Raw genomic sequence first — 23,288 nt, forward strand, 5'->3', positions numbered from 1 at the left:
GTAACTTACTGAATTTTCATCTCTGAAAAAAGTACGTATTCTCGTTTCAGAAACGAAGGAATTTAGGACAAAGACAGGTTTAAAGACTCATTCAGTTCCATCCCAGCAAGTGGCTGGATCAGGATACGAAGCGGGTTGTGTGTTGTAATCATGAGTAATGATTATTCAATAGTAAAGCTGTTTCCTTTCCATATTACCTAGGTGGAGGAAATTTATTGGTCTTACATTTTGGTTTTGTTTGTAATTGTATTTCCCCACAGTGTTGATGTGAAAGAAAGATTATTTATTGGATAATTCAGGTCAGTTATTGTATACTCATTTAGATTCGATACATCCTCAATTGGTCCTCTGCAGGATTACGTGAAGACTTACCAGCAGGTATGTCTGCATTGGAAAAGATTTAACGTAATATCCAGTTCATCCACATGTGTGTACTGTCTCCATGCCCAATGCAAATGACAAGTCACATGTGGTTCTCTTTCCCAAGTAACAGAAAACAAAAGACCCTTGATCACATCAATAAAGAATAGCTTAGGGACTTCCCTGCTGGTCCAGTGTTTTAAGACTTAACCTTCCAATGCAGGGGGTGTGGGTTTGATCCCTGGTTGGGGAGCTAAGATCCCACATACCTCGCAGCAAAAAAAATCAAAACATAAAACAGAAACAATATTGTAACAAACTCAGTAAAGACTTAAAAATGGTTCACATCAAAAAAAGTAAAAAAAAGAGTAGCTCATGTCTCACCAGCTTTTTTTTTTTTTAAGTTGAGCCTTTATTTACTTATTTATTGGCTGCGTTGCATCTTGATGCACGCAGGCTTTCTCTAGTTGTGGCGAGCAGGGGCTACTCTTTGTTGCGGTACGCAGGCTTCTCATTGCTGTGGCTTCTCGTTGCAGAGCATAGGCTCTAGGTGCACAGGCTTCAGTAATTGCACCACGTGGGCTCAGTAGTTGTGGCTTGCAGGCTCTAGAGTGCAGGCTCAGTAGTTGTGGCTCACGGGCTTAGTTGCTCCACGGAATGTGGGATCTTCCCGGACCAGGACTCGAACCCATGTCCCCTGCATTGGCAGGCGGATGCTTTAACCACTGTGCCACCAGGGAAGTCCTCACCAGCTTACTTCTATGATAAGAAGATAAACTTCGCATGCCTTATTTCTCCAGTCTCAGATGCTAGGTCTTGTCCCTGAGTCTCTGGAACTGAGCAGAGTGTTGAGTTTGGCCTCCTGCTTGAATGTGAAGAGAAAATGGAAAAGCTGTTCTTTAGGGTGTGAGTAAGAAGTAGCACTTACTACTTAGGGAGAGTTTTGTATTTGTTGTTCTAGTTTGTAATACAGAGAAACGCCCAGTGCAGGAAATATTTCTGAATCCACTGCCCCACAGCAACCACTTGGAGACCCAAGTTTCCAGGCCTCTGAACTGCTTTCTCCTCGCTAGCAGGGTATGGGAGCAACCCGCTGGCTAAACAGCTTTTTTGAAACCGTTTTCATCTCGCAGAAACAGCTTCCAACGTAAGTGGCCCACAAAATTTTAAGCTTTTACCTTAAAACTGTCACAGAGGACTTCCCTGGTGGCGCAGTGGTTAAGAATCTGCCTGCCAATGCAGGGACACGGGTTCGAGCCCTGGTTTTCGAAGATCCCACATGCCATTGAGCAACTAAGCCCATGAGCCACAACTACTGAGCCTGCGTGCTGCAGCTACTAAAGCCCACGCGCCTAGAGCCCATGCTCTGCAACAAGAGAAGCCACCACAATGAGAAGCCCGCGCACTGCAAGGAAGAGTAGCCCCCGCGCCCCGCAACTAGAGAAAGCCCGCCCGCAGCAACGAAGACCCAATGCAGACAAAAATAAATAATTTTTTTAAAAAAGCACCAAAAACTGTCACAGATAGTAATTTAAAATAAACAGGTCAAGGTCCAGGGAAGCACCTTCCCCGGATAGCCCTACAGTCCTTTTTGCGCTGATCTGCGCTGATCTGCTCTCCCTACTCGCCCCACCCCCAGCCCTGCTTCTCTCCGCCCACACTTTCCTCTGGAACCGGAATTGGAGTACACGGGGTGAAGTCCACACTTATCAGTCTCCTTTTCTGTAAGTCTGTGATGCGTGGTCCCCCTTGTTCTGTCCTCAGAGTCTTGGGAAAGGCTCGACCTTATATCCCAGCATCCGGGATACAAGTAAATCCAGACATCACCTACAGGTCCGTTGCAGGTCGTGTATGTTTTCCTTTGGGTTTAAATTCACCCTGAAGCTGGTCCCTGCCCTTGGCTTTTCTGCCATTCGTCCACGTGGGAGCTGCCTTTCGACATTTTCTTGCTTGAAACCCTTTACCAGGACTTCCCTGGTGATCCAGTGGCTAAGGCTCTGTGCTCTCCATGCAGGGGGCCTGGGTTCCATCCCTGGTCAGGAAACTTGATCCCACATGCGGCAACTGAGAGTTCGCATGCCACAACTAAATTTCCCTACATTCCGCAACTAAAGATCTTGCATGCCGCAAGGAAGATCTCGCAGGCGGCAAGGAAGATCCCGCACGTGGCAACGAAGATCCCGTGTGCTGCATAAATAAGTAAATACCCTTTACTACATCTACCCCCCAGCCTCGACCTCTCCGCCCCTGGAGGGCAGTGCTGGCTTCCCTGCTCCTGGAGAGGTCGCGTCCTCTCCCTGGTCCTGGGATTCTGGAGAGCTCGCCACGCCCCCTCCACCCTTCCTCCCAGACCCTTGCGTCTTCCTGTGGGTGGTCCTTCTGGTCTGCAGGCCTCCCCTTTGTAGCCAGCCCTTCCCCTTATCCCGTTGTGGAGGTGACCTGGGTCAGCCATGTGACAGCCATTGTTTTTCTGTATTCAGCGCAATTGGAAAATGTGCTCTTCTGGTAGGCAGCCGTCTTTTTCAGTCGCATCCTTGCAAATAGGTAGGCGAGGTGGATCGGGGGAAGCAGAGACAGAGAAGGACTGAGAAAGAGAAAAACTGAGGAGAGAAGAATGTGGGAAAACGGATGAGAATAGAGATGATGGCTGAGGATCTTGCAAAGAGACAGTAACATAAAAGAAATTTAGCCTCGAAAGTCACAGTTCTCTAAAATTAAAAAAAGTAATTAAAACAGGATCTGCAGGGGTAGGAGAGTAACATAGGCAGAGGAGTCCTGAGTCTGATAGGAGGGGGAGCAACAGTGGTGAAGCACTCGGCACAGAGCGTCGGGGGCAAAGATAAAGGAGTTGGAAACTTGGCATTCAGGGCATTGTGATGCTGGGAGAGAAGCAGGAAAACTAGTGATTGGAGCAGCAGAGGAAGAGAGCGGGCAGGAAGGACGCATAGCCACCTGGGGTGCCAGAGAATGGGGTGGAAGTGAGGCATAACAGGGATAGAAGGGGTTTACCCCCAAAGGCACAGAGGGAGCAGAGATGGGAAAGAAAGGCAGGAAGACATAGAGATTTAAGGCAGTCAAAGATTGAGGGGAAAGAGCAACGAGAGGGGAAACAAGTTGTAGAGCAGGCATGACATGTGTGAGGGTCGAAATAGGGGAGAAACACCAGTAGAGCAGAGGGGAACAAAAAGAAAGAGAAAGAAATAGGGAGATAGATAAACAGAATGAAATGGAAATACCTAGTAGTGTATTTAGAGGGGGGAACCGGATTCAGGTGGGTGGTGTATTTGCATAGGGATGATTAATTGGTGATACATTGATTTGTGGCTTCAGAATCTGATTTCAAATTTGTTGCCTTAGGTTAGTTATACAGATGAGGATGACAATTGCAAAACTGTCTATAGGGTTTGTGCATTTAGTAATCATTTGTTTCAGAAGACAATACCCTTTTGTAATTCCTATTCAGCCCGGGGGCAGTGACTTGACTCAGACAGTTGTCGGTCACCCCGTTCCCTTTTCCTGACATGGGGTAGAGGACAGGGGAGAGGAGAAGGGGGGAAAGAAATGCCTGTCACCACAAGGTGCCTCTTTAAAGAAATGTTAAAACTCTTGGGGGTTTTTTGGACTGAATTTACTTTTTTTTTCTTTTTTACAGTTAATTATTCGGAGTTTGAAATAAATCTTAATATGTCCAATTTCTACTTTTCTATAAATAATTACTGACTTCTGAACTTAGCTTTGGTGGCCTTCTATAATTAACTCATGTCGTTCTTTTCTACATATGATAGATTCTCAATTATTTAAATCTTTGACACCAGCATTTTTATTTTTTTATTTTTATTTTTTTTGACCACGCCACATGGCTTCCGGGATCTTTGTTCCCCGACCAGGGATTGAACCCGCTCCCTCGGCAGTGAGAGCGCAGAGTCCTAACCACTGGACCGCCAGTGAATTCCTGACACCAGTAATTTTAGATTTAATGTAATTCACAAATTATTTCCCATTAAATATTTTTGACATTTTTGTTTGATGTTTGTGTGCTTCCTCCTCTTTATCTGAGACCTTGGAAAAGTACTTCAGTAAGTGATAAATAATTTTAGTCTATTTTGATGAGTACTTGGCAAAGATGTCAAATATCTTTTATATTAACATTCAAAATCTAGCTTAACCAGTTCCCTTCTATTCCATTTTCCTCCTTTTTCTGTGATCTGTTGAAATGGCGAGATGTGAGATGACGTCTCCATCAGGTTCCTCTTAACTGTCCTCTGCAAATGATGAAGGAAGGACTGGATTGACTTGGTACCTTCTTCCATCAGAGCCCCTGTATTCATGATGAAGAAGTTTGCTGATAGTTTCTTTCTAAGCTGACCCCTAAAAAGGTTTTCAGCTATGTTTTGCTATTCTGTATTTTTAATGTACACGGGGTGAAGTCCACTTCACATTAAAAATACATTAAATACATTAAATAAATACATTAAAAATACACTTACGCTACTGTGATTTTTCTGGAGAAGAATTACCAGAATTCTTCCTGTCATCACTGCACCCATGTTCTCCAGGACTCCATCTTCTCTCGGCTGGACAGTGCAACAGCCCATCACTATCTCCTTGTCTTGGATCTGCCCATACTCCCATTTGTTCCCTGTAAGAGCCCTTCACTCCTCCGCATACAAACCTCCCCTTCTCCCTCTAGCCCTCAACCTGAAGCCTAAGCTCCTGGAATGCCATTCAAGCTTGGTAATCAGTGTGATCAGTTCTTTTTTTTTTTTTTTTTTTTTTTAATTTATTTATTTATTTATTTTTGGCTGTGTTGGGTCTTCATTGCTGCATGCGGGCTTTCTCCAGTTGCTGCGAGCCAGGGCTACTCTTCGTGGTGGTGTGCAGGCTTCTCAATGCGGTGGCTTCTCTTGTTGTGGAGCACAGGTTCTAGGTGTGCAGGCTTCAGTAGTTGTGGTTCGTGGGCTCTAGAGTGCAGGCTCAGCAATCGTGGCGCACGGGCTTAGTTGCTCCGTGGCATGTGGGATCTTCCCAGACCAGGGCTCGAATTCGTGTCCCCTGCATTGGCAGGCGGATTCTTAACCACTGGGCCACCAGGGAAGTCCCGTGATCAGTTCTTGAACGAGAAGTTTCCATTGCTGAAGCACATGAAAGATGGAGTTTTAAATGAGAGGGGAAATAAGGACAAACTCTGTCCACTGGCCCCTCAGGTGGCCTTTTCAGAATTCCATTACACAGGGTTCTATTCACTCAATTTAGACATCTTCAGAAATGTCTCCCGTCTGGGCCTCAGGGAGCCCACTTGTAACATGGAGATGAGAGACTAGACCATAAACTCTCAGTTTGAGCAACAGTGACTCCTGAAATGATTGGTCAGATTGGCTGTGTTTCTGTGTGTGGCAGTTCTTTTTGGAGAGAGTATCTAACTGTACTTAGTATTTAAAATGGGTCTCAGTCCTCAAAACTGAAAAAGAAAAACAAAAATGCTAGGATGGAGGCAGGAATGGGGGGGTCAGAGTACGAGAGACAATAGTCAGATGTCTTCTGCAAATGAGCACAGTTTATTTATAAAGCTCAATGGCAACAAACTTTTAACATACCCACTTTCCTGTTTTCTACCCATGTGCTTTCAATTTAGGAGTTCTAGGAAAAGAGCTTCATTTCTGCATATTATACTGTTCTCTGTGTATTCAGAAGGAGGCAAGCAGTGGGTGAATTTTTGAAATATTTTTCTAGACCCATTGGTAATGTCCTCAATCCTCAGGTGAACAAAGAACTAGTTTTCAGGAAAAGCCACAGCAAATCATGTTTTTTTTCCCTACGTGGAAGAATTTCTGCGTCTCATTTGAATATTTTACCCACTTTGTAGCAGGAGAAAGAGCCCTAGGCTGTAGAGAGTGAGGTGAATACCTTTGGGGATGTACTGAAGTGTGAACACAGGTCAGATCTCAGAAGGGCTGAGGGGAAGCCTCCTTATTAATAGTGTTTGAGAAACTCTCCCCTCTTTGAAGAGTTCTATGGGAATACAGAAGTTTATTTATTATTTGAACTCTTATAGGAAATTTTCTTGTCCATAACTTATCACTTTCTCCATCCATATGTAAAATAAATGTGTTCTTTCATCCTCCATTGGTGCTGCAGCTCCACCAGAGACAAGGGAAATTCTTGGTCATGAACTGCTACACTTGCCATCCGGCTCCTGTGAACTCATTGTTGCTTGACTTGGAGGAGCCTGAGGTGGGCTGATTTTTGTTTTTTGCTTTCCTTCATATATTACCGTATTTTTATTAGTTTCATTTATTGATGTCTCTTTGTTGTGGTGACAGCCGGGGTCGGGGGAGGTACTCAACTTTCTCATGTGCAAAGGGTGTGATATTGACTGAAGATGATGGTGAAAATTCTTCAATGTGCTCCAGCGGGCTTAGGCAGCATGTGGTGAAACTTTGAAGCCAGTTCCCGTGCCTAGAACCAGCCCAGCACGGACCAGGAGGTGCTCTGTGGAGGGAGGAAAGCATCCCCTCCCCAGCAGTGGTACCTTGCCCAGGGACTTTTAGAAAAAAAAGTTGAAACACCATAATTCGAAAAGACACATGCACCCCAGTGTTCATTGCAGCACTATTTACAACAGGCAGGACATGGAAGCAACCTAAGTGTCCATCAACAGAGGAGTGGATAAGGAAGATGTGGCACATATATACAATGGAATATTACTCAGCCATAAAAAGAATGAAATAATGCCATTTGCAGCAACATGGATGGACCTAGAGATTGTCATACTGAGTGAAGTCAGACAGAGAAAGACAAATATCATATGATATCGCTTATATGTGGAATCTAAGAAAAAGTGTACAAATGAACTTACCTACAAAACAGAAATAGAGTTATAACAATTTTGGTCTTAAAATAACCTCTAGGGTTTTTTATTCAGTTTATAGTTCACAGACCTCTGACTTGATGATTTAGAGCAACATCTTTCAACACAATGATTTCTCTTGCACGTGACAGGGACAGACACAGCAGAGGCACAGTGAGCATACAGGGTCCTTCAATACCATCCAAACTCAAGTGCTGAGGTTCCTGGGCAAGTTTTTTATTATCATTATTGGTTTAAATTTCTAATATTCCATTTTTCAAATATAACATGTATTTATTATTTTTTGAATTTTGCTTGATATCATATTATGTAGAGACAATGTTAGACTTTACTCCAAGTCTGTAACTCTGGAAAGTATTGAAGGTTAAAGACCTCCCTTTCTTCTTTTGCGTGGAAGGAAACAGTTTATTTGCTAAGAAGTACACTTCCCCGTTAATTTCAGTAAGACTCCTGATAGCCCCCTTGTTTACTTAGAAACCAGCTAGATGAGAATCCTCCAAATTCCCATCCATTGCCTTATTGTTTGTCTTCAGTTACCTCTGGATATAATGGCAGTTACCATGATTTAATCAAAAGTTACTTAATGCTTTTCTCCTCTCCCAAGGGGCCTATGTTTTGAACCCCTTTTAAGCATTGTAATTCAGAACAACAGCGCTGCCGGAACTTAACCAAGCATAAGTGACTTTAGCGTAAAACATCCCCCAGGTATGTAAGCTCGTGCCACCTGGTCATCCACTCCACCCTATGGGAGTTTTCCCACTTGTTGACCTCTTGGTGTAAAAAAAAAAGTTCTTTTCTGGTCTGAATTTTAAGGCTTTACAGATTTTATGGCTGGAGCATTCTCTATATTGTAATAATCATTTGGAATAAAACCTGTCCCTACCTAAGTCTGACAGTGGTAAATATTTCAGTCATTCCATCTGAACTCAAAAATGTGTATTTTTTAATTTTCTAGGACAGGGTTTGTGTGTGTGTCTCAAACTATATCCTTGTGTTTTTTACATTTTTGAATTGTTTGCATCTGTTTCATAATGAAATACAGGGAGACATATCAAGATCTTCCTGTGATTTAGGAAATTTAGGGTTTTTTTTCCCCTTGTGAATATATTTATATTCCTGCAACAAAACTCTCCATTCAAAAAATGACTTTCCCCTATAATTGGCTTCTCCTCTATTCTTCTGTGTTTAATGAAAAGTTCCACTATCGACTCATTTCTTTGCTTGGAATCATGGAAGTCCATGCTGAAATGGCTTTTTTGCCAACATGGCTAGTTAGAAATATTGTATAATACAGAGTAATCTACCTAATAGGGTTCACAAAATTTGAGTCACTGCAACTTTTAAAATGTGATATATCTTCTTGTATTTATATATGTGCTACACCAGGACATTCTCCTTACTAAATACCCTTAGAAATATTGCAACTTAATTATTCTTTAGATGGAAATAAATCCCAATGTCTTCTAAAGGTTGTATATTTTATAGGCTCTTTTATCCACACTTGACAGAACTTTTCGAAATAAAAAAACAAAGAGCTAAAATATATTACAATTTGAATATAGAAAGTGAAACTTTCTAATTACCCTCATAATGAATATATAGTCAGTTTGAAATTACATTGTTTATTATATACTTAACTATCATTTCATAAATAAGTTTTTCTGAAAGATATTTAAAGGTAACTCTCAAAAGTGTGGAATAGGATTTCCCTGGCGGTCCAGTGGTTAAGACTCCACACTTCCAGTGCAGGGGGCTTGGGTTTGATCCCTTGTCAGGGAACTAAGATCCCAGATACCCTTGGGAGTGGCCAAAAATTAAAACAACAACAACAACAACAAAACAAGTGTGGAATAGAGCAGGTATTTTAATGAATAATGCAGTTTTTTTTTTTTAAAGATTTATTTATTTAATTTATTTTTGGCTGCGTCCGGTCTTAGTTGCAGCACTCGGGATCTTCGTTGAGGCTTGCAGGATATTTCATCGCGGCGCGCGGGCTCTTTGGTGCAACACGCAGGCATCTCTCTAGCTGTGGCGTGTGGGTTGTTTTCTCTTCTCTAGTTGTGGTGCGAAGGCTCCAGGGCGTGTGGCCTCTGTAGTTTGTGGCACGCAGGCTCTCTAGTTGAAGTGCACCAGCTCAGTAGTTGTGGCGCGTGGGCTTAGTTGCCCCGCGGCAAGTGGGATCTTAGATCCCTGACCAGGGATCGAACCGGCGTCCCCTGCCTTGTAAGGCGGATTCTTTACCACTGGACCACCAAGGAAGTACAAATAATGCAGTTCTAATTTTATATATATATATATATATATATATATATATATAGTCTTTTTATTGCATGTATTTGAGATGATGGGATACTCACTAGCCTTATTTTGGTAATTATTTCAATATATGTAGGAACATTATGCTGTACAACTTAAACTTATACAGTGATGTATGTCAAGTACATCTCAATAAAACTGGGGGAGGAGGGGGGGTGGTTTTAAAAGGCAAATAAAGCACTTCAGCCGAAAGAAAGAACAATGCAATTTATAACAATTTAAAAAAATGTATTGCTTTTCCAAAACAATTGTTAGTGAGGAACATTATCACATGCCTTATTTCTCCAGTCTCAGACCCCAGGTTTTGTACCTGAGTCTCTGGAACTGAGCAGAGTTTTGAGTTTGGTCTCCTGGCTGAATGAGGAATAGAAACGGAAGAGCGCTTCTGTAGGATGTCAGTCTGAAATGGAACATTCTACCTAGGAAGAATTTTGTATTTCTCATTCTAGTTTGTAATACAGAGACAAACCTAGCTTTTGTTTCCTCAAACTGCTTCAGTTAATTCTAACTGCAGGAAATGTTCCCAGATCCAACCACTGCCCTACAGCTACCACTCGGAGACCCACATTCCCAACCTCTGAATTGCTTGAGCCTCTGGAACGCGGCATGCGAGCAAACTGCTGGTAAAAACAGCTTTTTACTGAAGCCGTTTCAACTTGTTAGGAGGAAACGTTAGTTTTACATCAGTGGCTCACACAGCTGGAAAGCTTTTACCATAAAACTTCTAGATGATAGTTGTAAGGTCGCATCTTAACAAACGGCACCGCGAAACAGAGGAAAGCTTCAAGTGAGCTTTATTAGGGAACGCTCCCGGGCGAGGTTCACTGGTCCGAGAGAAAGGGGCCAGAGAAGTCGCGCCCAGTTCTGGATGAGGGTGATTTTTATTGGGGTAAAAGCAGAAGGCGGCTTGCAAGGGGAGGGGGTGGTTTGCTATACAGGGTAATTCCTTATTTGGTGAGGATACAGCAGGGCCAGGTGTTGGTTGGTCTGTTGTGGGGCGTAAGCCCCATTTCCCGTCAGCCACATTGTTTTCTGGGCAGGATGTTAGAGTCTCTTGTTGATTCCCAGAACAGGTGAGGTCGTTATGTCCCGATGCCTCTCCTACCTCATACTGGTCGATGTTTTCTCTTACCCCCCGGGCCAACGGACCTCACAATAGTAACTTAAAATCGGCACTTTCAAAGCGCCGGGAAGTAACATACCTCAGCCCCTTACTACGCCCCCGGCGACCTCCGCGAGGTTGTGAACTCCCTTGCCCCGCCCTTCGCGGTCGCGCTCCAATCGTTCACGTTCCTGGAAGCCCTGCCTCTAACTCTGCGCGTGCGCAGTTTCTTAACGGAACCGGAAGCAGAGAGCTCGGCGTGGAGCTCGCGCTCCATTAGGTAAGTTTCTCCTTTCTAGTGTGAGTTTGTGCTGCGTGGTCCACCATACCCCACCCTCAGTGTCTTGGGAATCACGCGCTCCAGTAGGTAAGTTTCTTCTTTCTAGTGTGAATTTGTGCTGCGTAGTCCACCATACCTCACCCTCAGCGTTTTGGGAGTCACTATGGACTTAAAATGCCGGCACCCGGCCTTCGCCCCCAGTAAATCCAGACGTCGCCGTCACAGGTCTGGTGTTTTCCTTTGCGTTTGAAATCGCTCTGAGGTGGGTCCCGGAGCCCTTGGCTTTTCTGCCTTAGGTCCAGGTAGACCCCGCCTTTCGCTTCTTTTTCCTTCATAAAGCCCTTTACTGCCTCCGCCCTCCCCCTGGAAGGCCCTCTTCCGCGAGGTGGATTCGCGGCTGCGCAGCCTCGCCCTCTCGGACCCTGGGGGCAGCGCCGGTCGCCCTGCTCCCGGAGAGCTCGCGTCCTCTCCCAGGTCCCGGGATTCTGGAGAGCCCGCCCCTCTCCTGAGCCCCCCTCCCTCCCTCCCAGCCCCTCTGTCCTCGCGTCTCCTCAGGCCGGTCCTTCTGCTCCGCAGGCCTCTCCTTCATAGTCAGGCCTTCCCCTCACCCCGTGTAGGGGGAGGTGACCTGGCCAGCCGTGTGACACCCAATGTTCTTCGGTCTCCCCGCTGGAAAATGTGTTTTTCCGGTAGGCGGGTATCTTATTCAGTCGCCATCCCTGTAAATACGTGGGCGAGGGGGACCGGGAGAAGCTGAGACAAGAGAGCGACTGAGAGAGCAATAGGAAAACCGAGATGAGAAAAGAATGAGGGAGAACCAATAGAGACGTAGAGGATTGGCTTAGGGACTTGTAAAGAGACAATAAAATGAAAGAGACTAAGCCTTGCAAGTAACAGGTGGATACAGTAAAGAAGTGAATTATACAGAGGGATTGCCACAGATTAGAGGAAAACATAGATAGAGGGGCCCTGATTCAACGTTAGCAAGGGAGGCAACAGTGATGAGGCCCTTCACACAGAGAACGGGGGCAGAGGGTAAATGAGGTGGGACCATGGCCTTCAGAGCATCAAGGTGCTGGGAGAGAGAACAGCAGAGGAAGAAAGAACAACACCAAGGAACCATAGCCACCTGGGGTGCCAGAGAGTGAGGAGGGAGGGAATGTATCACGGACAGAAGGGGTGTAACCCGGAGGGCAGAGAGGGAGCAGAGATGGGGGAAGAAAGAGCATCAAGGGGGGGAACAGGTTGCAGAGTCGGGCAGGCCAGGTGTGAGGGAGGAAATAGAGAGGAGGGCAGGAACAGCAGGAGAGCAGAGGGGAGCAAAAGGAGAGACACAGACCGAGATGATCTAGGGAGACGAAGAAACAGAATGAAATGGAAACACCTAGTAGTGCAGGTAGAGCGGAAACTGGATCCAGGTGGGTGGTGGTGAGTTGTTTGGATGTGGATGATTAAGCTGTGATGTATGATCTGTGGTTTCAGAATGTAGTAAATTTAAAATTTGTTTGCTTAAATTATACAGATGAGCGTGAGAATTGGAAAACTTCCTTATAAGGTTTGTGCATTTTGCAGTTATTTGTATCAGAAGATAACTTCCATCTCCAGTCCCTATTCAGCCAGGGGGCAGTGACTTGACTCAAGACAGCTGTGGGTCACCCCCTTTCCTTTTCCTGGCATGAGAGCACAGGGGAGAGAAGTGGGGCAAGAAATGACTGACTCTGTTACTGCATGGTGCCCTTTTTTTTGTGTGGTATGCGGGCCTCTCACCGCTGTGGCCTCTCCCACCGCGGAGCACAGGCTCCGGACGCGCAGGCTCAGTGGCCATGGCTCACGGGCCCAGCCGCTCCGTGGCATGTGGGGTCCTCCCGGACCGGGGCACGAACCCGTGTCCCCTGCATCGGCAGGCGGACTCTCAGCCACAGCGCCACCAGGGAAGCCCCATGGTGCCTCTTTGAAGGAACATTAAAAGTGAGTTTTTTTCTAATGGATTCACTTTTTTCTCTTTCCTTTTTTTTTTCTTTTTCATTTTTTTTACACTTAATTCTTTTTATAACTTGGAATAAATCTTGGTGCATTAAGTTTCTACTTCTCTGTAAGTAATTATAAACTTCTGAAATAAGCTTTGCTGGTTTTGTATAATCAACTCATGTGATTCTTTTCTAAATATGATATAGTCTTAGTTTTTTTAACTTTCACACCAGAATTTTAAAACAATTCACAAAATATTTCTTTTTAAAATGTGTTTAAGGTTTGTTTGAGGCCTGCCTCCTGTCTCCTCTTTATCTTGTGTATTGGAAAAATTCTTTGGTAACTAGTAAATAATTTTAGACTGTTATGATGAGTTAAGATGATGTTAAGATGTCAATCATCTTTTATATTAGCAGTCAAAACCTAGTTTAACCAGTTAGTCTAATATTCAGTTTTTTTCCATTGTATTTGATCTGTTAAGATGTGAGCTGTGAAGTGATAGGGAGATGCTTCCCTCAGGTCCCTCTTGACTGTTCTCTACAGATACGGAAGGATTGGGTATAGTGACTTGGAACCTTCTTCCATCAGTGCTCCTCTATTCATGATGAAGTTTGCTCAGAGCTGATTTCTAACCTGACTCTTTCCAATGTTTTCTTCACCAGTGGTATATTTTTGCAAATCTGCATGTTTAAAAGATTTTACTGCAATCTTCTGGAAAAGAAGAATTAAATGCTTGGTACCAGATCAGACCTTGAAACAGAAGGTTCCTTTGCTGAGGCAAATGAAAGATGGTCCTGGTGTTTTAGGTTGGAAGGATGTTAAGGACAAACTCTGCCCACTGGCCCTTCTGGATCCCACTTCAGAATTCAGTTCCCCTAATTCTGTTCACTCAACCTGGACTTTCTCATACGTGTCTCCCCTCTGGGCCTCAGGGAGCCCACTTGTAACATGGAGATGAGAGACTAGACCAGAAACTCTCAGCCTGGGTAACTCTGAGCCCTGAAATGATTGGCCAAATTGTGTATGTGTCTGTGTGTGGCAGTTCTTTTTAGAGAGGAGTGTCCAGTTCTATTTAGAATTTTGAATGGGTCCCTGTCTTCCCAGAATGAAAAACAAAAGCAAAATGCTAGAATGGAGACAAGAACATAGGGTCAGAGGGGAAGTGACCATAGTCAGATGTATTTTTCTGCGTTAAGTGTAAATTTGAAGAGTTTATATCAATTCTGGCACTCAGACCTTCACTGGCTCTTATTTGTCCTCAGGACAAAATCCGAACTCCTCACTGTTGCTATACATCCCTGTAACATCCTCAGGGCCCCGTTAGTGTCTCCTGCCTCATCGTGGGATCTGGCCCTTTTCCCATGGTTCACTTTACCCCAAAAGTTCCCAAACAGCAAAACCGTTTCTCTCTCAAATCTTAGTTCCCATTCTTACCTTCTGCCTTTAAATCCCAGTGGCTCAGGCCCTTTGTGCTCCTTCAGGATTAGGCTCAGAGAGGTCTCTCCGTCCCTTCCCGACAATCTCTGTCACGTTGACCAGGTTTTATTGCCTCTGTATCAATCAACATCATCAGAAATGCCATTTTCTTTTCTTTTTTTTTGAATTTTATTTTATTTATGTATTTCGTATACAGCAGGTTCTTATTAGTTATCTATTTTATATATATTAGTGTATATATGTCAATCCCAGTCTCCCAATTCATCCCACCCCCCCTCCCTCCCAAGAAACGCCATTTTCTATTGGTTTGGAGTCTTTATTGTGTTTCCTCCATCGAAGGAGTACAGTGTTTTTCTTCCTTCCGGGATGGCTGCAGCATCTCACTCTGGGGATGTGTTTAGATGCTAAGACTGTGGGTTGGGCTAAATAATCCTCAGGGAAGACCAGGTGAACAGGGTAGGTGATAAGGATGGTTCCCATGTTTGTTTTGAATATTTCAACTGTAATTGATCCTTACCCCATGTGGCTACTTAATAACTCAAAATAAGAACCAAAAGATGTAGGGAGTCCTAAAAAGCCTTACAGAATTGGTGTCCTCGTGCAGTGTCCTGAGGTGTCCCCATGTTTAGTGTGCTGTGTGACTGCTCCGCTGTAGCCCCCAGTGTTCCAGGCTGTGCACATCCAGGGACCAGTCGCCAACTTGGACAGGAGCTTTGCCTTTCAGCAGTTCATCTGCTCAGAATCACGGATAATGATTTCTGTGTGTGTAAGCACACACACGCTTAGTGTGCTAAGTGAGGGCAGAAGTCTAGAGCCTAATGGGGCATGAAGGAGCGCCCCCTCAGACAGCTAGGGTATTTTTTTAATTGCCTGTGAGTGTGGAGAACAGGAGACAAGAATCCTGAGGGCCAATTTTTGACCTTCATACTGAAGGTCAAGTGAATGCCCAGTGTTCTTTGGGAGGTAGCTTGTGAATATTCCTGTTGCGACTCTTTTGCTGAGCAGTCCTTATGCCTTTTAGCCCTGTTTTCCCATGAGTGCATGGAGAAGAGGCAGAACAATGGGGAATTAGAAGGGAGCCTATAGTGGTCTGCAGGAGGGATATGGCAGCAAGTGGGAGCTTCAAGATGAGCCCAATGAATGGTATTTGCATTTGTCCCTTGTGGGGTGTGTGGAACTGCTGGCAAAGGGTGTTTGAGTTCTGGCTGGAGCACCTGGAATTGGGTTTATGGGTAGTTGTGGGTGCATTGCATGGTTTGAGGTGCCATAGTGTCTTAGCTCAGGTTCCCTGGGACCTAGCTGCTGACACTGAGGTTTACGTGCATTTGTTTAATTGGGTATTTCATGATCCTACCTGAGGAGGAATGAAGACAGTGGATTTAGGCAAAGAGAAACATTTTCCTCCATTGTGGTTAAAAAAAGTGTGGCCTGAGCTGAGTGCACAGGGATCTTTGGGTGCAGGAAGATGGGTGCCTTGTCCTTAGGTGATGACTCAAGAGGGTGCCCCACAGCATCTATTCCACAGGTGACTTGGGTGTTATGGAGGTTAAGAATCATGCAGTTTTTAGGGTAGTAATATAGGGAAAATTGCAGAGATCATTTGCCCACTGTCACAGGAGGGATTCAGGATACTTCAGTGTTATTTAGTATTTGGGATTGCAAATGAAGAAAGTTTCAGATCCACTGTGAAAGATACAAAAGAGAATTTGGAATGTTTTCCTGGTAGATGTTGGGTTTGTTACCGAACCAAACTTGGGTCCCCTTGCTTGCGTGCAGTGAAGCCAATCTATTGACACCAGGTTGTGGTGAAGGAAAGTGCAGCGTTTATTATAGGGTGCCAAGCAAGGAGTCCAGGTAGCTTGTGCTTAAAAGCCCTGAACTCCCTGAAGGCTTTCAGGGAACTTTTTTTTTTTTTAAGCCCTGAGGAGGGGCTGTGCCCTTTTATTTATTTATTTATTGTTTAATTTATTAAATTTATTTTATTTTTTGCTGTGTTGGGTCTTTGTTGCTGTGTGCGGGCTTTTCTCTGGTTGCGGCGAGCAATGGCTACTCTTCATTGTGGCACGTGGGCTTCTCATTGCAGTGACTTCTCTTGTTGCAGAGCACGGGCTCTAGGTGCACGGGCTTCAGTAGTTGTGGCTCATGGGCTCAGTAGTTGTGGTTCACAGGCTCTAGAGCACAGGCTCAGTAGTTGTGGTGCACGGGCTTAGTTGCTCTGCAGCATGTGGGATCTTCCTGGACCAGGGCTCAAACCCGTGTCCCCTGTATTGGCAGGCAGATTCTTTTTTTTTGTTAAATCTTTATTTATTTATTTGGCTGTGCTGGGTCTTTAGTTGCTGCATGAGGGATCTAGTTCCCTGACCAGGGATTGAACCTGGGTCCCCTGCATTGGGAGCGCAGAGTCTTAACCACTGGACCACCAGGGAAGTCCGAGGCAGGAGGATTCTTAACCACTGCGCCACCAGGGAAGCCCCAAAGACTTTTAAAGACAGGATGAGAGAAGGGCATTGTGGGGTGCGTGATCAGCTTGTGGACATTCTTCTGATGGCTTGGTGAGGTAAATGGGAGTCAACATCATCAAACTTCTGGTTCTAACCAGGCTGGGGTCTACGTCCTTATGGGCAGCATACAGTTAACTTTTTTCACCTGGTGGGGGTTTCAGTATCTGCAAAACAGCTCAAAGGACAGGGCTCAGAATGTTATCTATAGTCCTTGAGGAGAAACTAAAGGTCCTTGATGTTGTTTAATGGCTAAAGTATTCTTGTCTTGCTTGACTGTTTTCCTTTCTTTCTGCATTTTCTCACTTCTATGATTAAATATTTTCTTTGACTAAAGTTTTCTACAGACAAAAGGCAGGCAGAGAGAGCATCGAGGGGGGGCTCTGTTCTGGGAAGTTCCCATAGGGTCCTTGGTTACAGGTTCTCATTGAGGCATGTGCATCATTGGAAACATCTTTCTTTTATATATATAGCTTTATGAGATCAGTGTTTGGTCTGTGAATAAAAATATGGTGTTTTGTGTCTGGTGGTTCCTTGGGTGTCTCATATGTATTTTGCCCTCAGGCATGATTTATTAGAGTTTGGAATGTTTTCTGGTATTTTATAGCAGGATGAGTGAATAGGGGTCATATGGAGACTGTGTTGGATTTATGAGATTTTGTAAGTTTACTTGAGCCCAGAAGGGAAATTATGAGTAGTAAGCTTGAAATGGCAGAACGTGTTCATTAGAGAGACTCTGGTAGGTATGTATCTGTGGGCACAACTTGAGAAGGGCCATTAAGTTCTTTGATGTAGGAAAGATTGTTCCAAGAATCAGAGTGCCAGCAACACCACAGTGATCTGCATTCCAGAGGCACATCCTTGGGAAATGTAGCCGCTACTTTCTTGCTCCCAGGCCAGTATTGGTTCTTCTACTGTCCTCTCCCTACCTGTCTCAACAAAACACACGCACGCACACACGGTATAGAGAACAGGGAGCCCTTATGCTTTGTGGGTGGGAATGTAAATGGTTCAGCTCTTAGTGAAAGCGATATGGAGTTTCCTATAAATTAAACAAAGAACAGGCACACAATTTGTGAAACCCACCTGTGACTAGATATCCAAAGGAAACAAAATCATTCCAGTGAAGAAAATATTTGCACTCCAATGAGCATTATTGCATTATTCCCAACAGTCTAGATGTAGAAAGACCCAAAATGTCTGTTGACAAATGAGTGTATATAGAAATTTATATCAGCCATAAATTATTATTATGACATTCTGGCATTACTGCTACTATTTCTGACATAATTTTGGTTGAAGAAGACACACATTTTTTATGGAAACTAGAAATGTCAAACTCATAGAACCATAGAGTATAAAGGTTGTTATGAGGACTTGGGTGGTAGGGCAGTTGGGGAGATGTTGGCCAAAGGTTACAAATAGTTCAGTTGTGAAATGAATAAGTACAGCATGGACATCCAATATACAGTATGCTGACTGTAGTTAATACTGTGTTACTATATAGTTGGAATTTGCTGAGGGAGTAAAACTTAAATGTTCTCACCACGCAGACACACGTGGGTAATTGTGGGTTGATGGAAGGGTAAATTACTTTATTGTGATAATTATTACACAGTGTATACATCTGTAAGATAATCACATTGTGTGCCTCACGTGTACAGCGTTGTTATTTATCACCTGTACCTCAGTAAAGCTGCAAAAGAAAACTAAAGTGCTAGGTGTGCTGGGCTTGCCTGCTCTGAGTGGTGCTCAACCCAGGCTTCACATTAGATTGCTGAGGCGTTTTGTATATACATGTTTTGTACCCTCTGACCAGAGATTTCCCTTCATATAGTTGGTATGTGGTCCAACCTCAATAGTATTTAAAGTGTCCGAGGTGATTCCATTCTGTATCCATCACTGAGCATCGTTATTCTGAGTCCCCCCATTCCTGAGGGCTGAGATCTGAGCTGAGGGTGAGGGCTGTGCTCTGCGTGGGGCTGGATCAGGGCTGGTCTGTGACCTGCAGGGGATCGTCGGGTCCAGCTGAGGTGCCCGCTGCTGCTGGGTACGTGAGGGCCTCACCAGGAGGGGAGCGAGATCTGAAGAAAGGGTGGGAAACTCCTGTGTTGGTCTCTGTGTGGGAGTTACTGTCCTGAGCCCCTCCTGGGACAGTGGGCAGCGGACTGTCTGTTCCACATGGAGAGATCTTCCTTGTGTTTATGGTTGTGGTACAGGAATGGGGTCTTTTGATTCTAACCATGTTTTCATCTTTCAAGATTGTCCTCTGAAGACTCATGTTGCCTGAGGAAGAAGCCCGGAAGAGGAGGGAGAGGAAAGAAAAGGAGCCAGGAATGGCTGTTTCTCAGGTAAAGTCATATTTTCATTTGATTCTCAGTCTGTTCTTTCTGAAATGCCCTTCTTTGGACTCGCTAATCTTGTCTGACTCTGAAGTATCCTGGTTGACACTTGTACTTTCACAGTCACCAAGAGCCTTCCCGCAGTCCCTGTCAGCTCCACTTAGATTTCATTTCCCTATGACAGAGTGATCTGGACGAGGAGAGCCAATGGTTTCCACTGGGCGTAGTCCTGGGCAGGATTGGAGATGTGGTGTCAGAGCTGTTGGGCAGCAGTAATTGTTCTGGGGTCCCATGTGGATGCAGTGTCCGCTCTCTATAAACCAGGATAAAGAAGCTGCATGTAGGAGGGTGGGAGGGAGACACAAGAGGGAGGAGATATGGGGATATATGTATATGTATAGCTGATTCACTTTGTTATAAAGCAGAAACTAACACACCATTGTAAAGCAATTATACTCCAATAAAGATGTTATAAAAAAAAAGCTGCACGTAGGAGTCAGGTCTTAAAATGCACAATACCTGGTAAAATCTGGATATCAGACCAATTAGGAGAAATTTGTTCTGGCTTTTTCTAAGGCAATTGAAACTAAATGTAGCTGACTTCAAAATCTTAATAATAGGGAATGGAAATGGTCAGTTCAGAGACAGACGTCAGTGGTAGAATGTGTTTTAGTCCATCATTGAATTTAAACTATGAAATCAACCTAAATCTCTGACAGTTGGAAATTCTTTAAATCACTTTCACACCTCCATTCCTCAGAAATTGTCTTTTCACTCTTTGGATTGCATCCTTTGACACATAGTTTCTCCCTTTGATGCAGGCAGTGTTCCAGCTTCATTCTTTTGTTAGTAGATATCTAGTTTCTTAGCACCATTTGTTATTGAGACTCTCCTTTCCCTGTTGTACAGTCTTGGCATCCATGTCAATACATTTTGCATATATACCAAGGAGTATTTCTGGTATTCTAATCTGCTGCATTGTTTTATGTATCTGCGTTTCTGACAGTACCACATCATCTTGATTACTTTGTAATTTTTTTTTTTTTGGCGGTATGTGGGCCTCTCACTGTTGTGGCCTCTCCCGCTGCAGAGCACAGGCTCCGGACGCGCAGGCCCAGCGGCCATGGCTCACAGGCCCAGCTGCTCCGCAGCACGTGGGATCCTCCCAGACCGGGGCACGAACCCGTGTCCCCTGCATCGGCAGGTGGACTCCCAACCACTGCGCCACCAGGGAAGCCCTGTAATATGTTTTGAAATCTAAAAATGATGGCCTCCTTCTTCTTTTCCAAGAGTATTTGGGCTCTTGGGGTCCCTTGAGATTCCCTATGAATTTTAGCATTATTTTTTCTATGACTGCAAAAATTGCCATTGAAATTTTCATGGGGATTCTATTGCATTTATAGAACACTTTGGGTAATACTGTCATTTTAAGATTCATCAGTCTTCCAGTCCATGAGTACAGGGCGTCTTTTAATTTATTTGTATCTCCATGGATTTCTTTTAGCAACGTTTAGTAGTGTTCAGTGTACGAGTCCTTTACCTCCTTAGCTAAGTATTCTATCTCTTTTGATGCTATAGTAAATAGCATTGTTTTCTAATATTTTTTGATATTGTTCATTGTGTATAGAAATGCAACTGATTTTTCTGTGCTGATGTTTTTGTTTGTTTGTTATTTGTTTTTTCTGCCGTACGTGGGCCTCTCACCATTGTGGCCTCTCCCATTGCGGAGCACAGGCTCCAGACGCACAGGCTCAGCAGCGATGGCTCATGGGCCCAGCCGCTCGGCGGCATGTGGGATCCTCTCAGACCGGGGCACGAACCTGTGTCCCTGTATCAGCAGGCGGACTCTCAGCCACTGCGCCACCAGGGAAGCCCTGTGCTGATGTTTTTTTTTTTTTTTTTTTTGCTGTACACGGGCCTCTCACTGTTGTGGCCTCTCCCGTTGTGGAGCACAGGCTCCGGACACGCAGGCTCAGCGGCCCTGGCTCACGGGCCTAGCCACTCTGCTGCATGTGGGATTTTCCCGGACCGGGGCACGAACCCGTGTCCCCTGCATCGGCAGGCGGACTCTCAACCACTGCGCCACCAGGGAAGCCCTGTGCTGATGTTTTTATGCTGCAACTTTTGTAAAGTTTTCTTTTGAAGTAGTCGTTTTTTTGTGGGATCTTTTTGTTTTGTATATATAAAACCTTGTCACCTGCAAAAAAACAATTTTAACTTTTTTCAATTTTCATATCTTTGATTTCTTTGTCTTGTCTATGGCTCTAGCTAGGACGTTCAGTACTTTCTTGAACAGCAGGGTAGACATCTTTTCCCTTTTAAAAAATATTTTATTTTATTTTATTTTTTTGGCCATGCTGTGTGCCATACAGGATCTTAGTTCCCCTTCCAGAGATCGAACTTATGCCCCCTGTGGTGGAAGCATGGAGTATTAACCACTGGACCGCCAGGGAGGTCCTGCTTTTCCCTCTTTTGTTGTAAGCATTTAACATTGTAGACCTTTTTTTTAGGCCGTGCCATGCAGCACGTGGGATCTTAGTTCCCTGTCAAGGGATCGAACCCACACCCCCTACAATGGAAGCACAGTCTTAACCACCAGAGTGCCAGGGAAGTCCTTGACTTTTGTTTTAATACAGCTTTGACTGCATGTTATAAATTTTAGTATGTTGCGTTTTTATTCTCATTCAAATATTTTTAAAATTTCCTTGTGATTTCTTCTTTGACCCATTGCTTCTTTAAGAATGGGCTGTTTAATTTCCTCATTTGGGGGATTTTCCTGTTTTCCTTCTGCTCTTTATTTCTAGTATCTTTTCATTGTGGTTGGAGAAGATACTTTTTATGATCTCAACCTTCTTAAATTTGTTAAGATTTGTTTTGTGGCCTAAGATGTGGTCTTTCCTGGAAAATGTTTCATGTGTGCTCTAGAAGGATGTGTTTTCTGCTGTCATTGGGTGGAGTGTTCTGTACATGTCTCTTAGGTACAGTTGTCCTATATTGTTGTTTAAGGCCTCTGTTTCCTTATTGATCTTTTTGTTTCTATCTGTAGGTAGAACTAGGGTGTTGAAGTCTCATACTGATACTGTGCTGCTGTCTACTTCTCTCTTTATCTCTATTAACGTTTACTTCATTTTGGGGGGAGCTCTAATGTTATATGTGTTTATAATTTTTATATCTTCTTGGTGATTTGTACCTTATATCATTATATAACAGCCTTTGTTTCATGTCAGTTTTTGTCTTTATTTTGTATGGTATAATATAGTCACCTGTGCTCTCTTTAGGACGGATTATCTTTTTCCATCCTTTAACTTTTTGCCTGTCCATCTCCGCAGATTTGTGAACGTTAACTGTTCCAACTCTCTGACACATTTTCTGTTTTTCTCACTCTTGTTCTCTGTTTTTCCTGTTATTTCTTCTAGTTGCCTCTACGCAGGCACGTCGTACCGTGGCAAAAGGCAGGAGACCTAGTCAGCCCCCTTCACTCCAGGGTAGTTACAGAGAAACGCATCAAGTGTTTTCTTTTGATTATGGTGTATGGTGAAATGTTCTAGTTAACTGATTAATACCTTCATATGTCAATTTTAGTGGATAAAATTGTATTTATATTTTTGAATATAGGTATCTATTGAGATCAGAGTTAAAGTATCCTATGTTTTCATGTTAGTACCATTTACTATAGCTGATACGTTTTCATTGTCCCAAAGATGCTGAAATTCACTTGAATAAAATTGATGATGAAAAAAATGATGCAAAAATATGTCCAGAGACAGCTCTCATTTCAGTTAATTGTGTGTTTACATATTTATGCAAGAGTTTGTGAATGTTCAAGTGCATGGTTTGATAAAGGACATCATGATTTTATTACTGCGTAAGATATCTTTTTCAGTTGAAATGATGTCTTAAATATATTCCATGGCCTTGAATTTTTTCTACACTCTCCTGTTAATGTTTTTTGTTTTCTCTTTCATTTTTTAAATGTTTTTTGACCACACTGCTCGGCTTGCAGGGTATTAGTTCCATGACCAGGGATTGAACTTGGGTGCTCGGTAATTAAAGTGCAGAGTCCTAACCACTGGACTGCCAAGGAATTCCCTTAATGGTTTAAATAGTAATAATATTA

At 43.8% G+C, this 23,288-nt stretch overlaps 2 protein-coding genes across 4 annotated transcripts in view; one reads left to right on the top strand and one right to left on the bottom strand.

Annotated features, from left to right (window-relative positions):
* The window catches only part of LOC307178861 (uncharacterized protein), a 389,700-nt gene that overhangs the window by 246,454 nt on the left and 119,958 nt on the right, over positions 1-23,288 (bottom strand). The window lies entirely within an intron of this gene.
* Positions 10,846-23,288, top strand: part of LOC307178856 (uncharacterized protein) — a 31,340-nt gene continuing 18,897 nt past the window's right edge. For 2 of the 3 annotated variants that reach the window (XM_079907453.1, XM_079907455.1), the window contains exons 1-2: positions 10,935-11,013; positions 19,091-19,180. In XM_079907453.1, coding sequence (XP_079763579.1) covers positions 19,109-19,180 — 72 coding nt within the window. In that variant the 5' untranslated portion in view covers positions 10,935-11,013; positions 19,091-19,108. The other variant, XM_079907454.1, reaches the window with a different exon arrangement.

Source organism: Stenella coeruleoalba (genome assembly GCF_951394435.1).
Source record: "Stenella coeruleoalba genome assembly, chromosome: 20".
Lineage (NCBI taxonomy): Eukaryota > Metazoa > Chordata > Mammalia > Artiodactyla > Delphinidae > Stenella > Stenella coeruleoalba.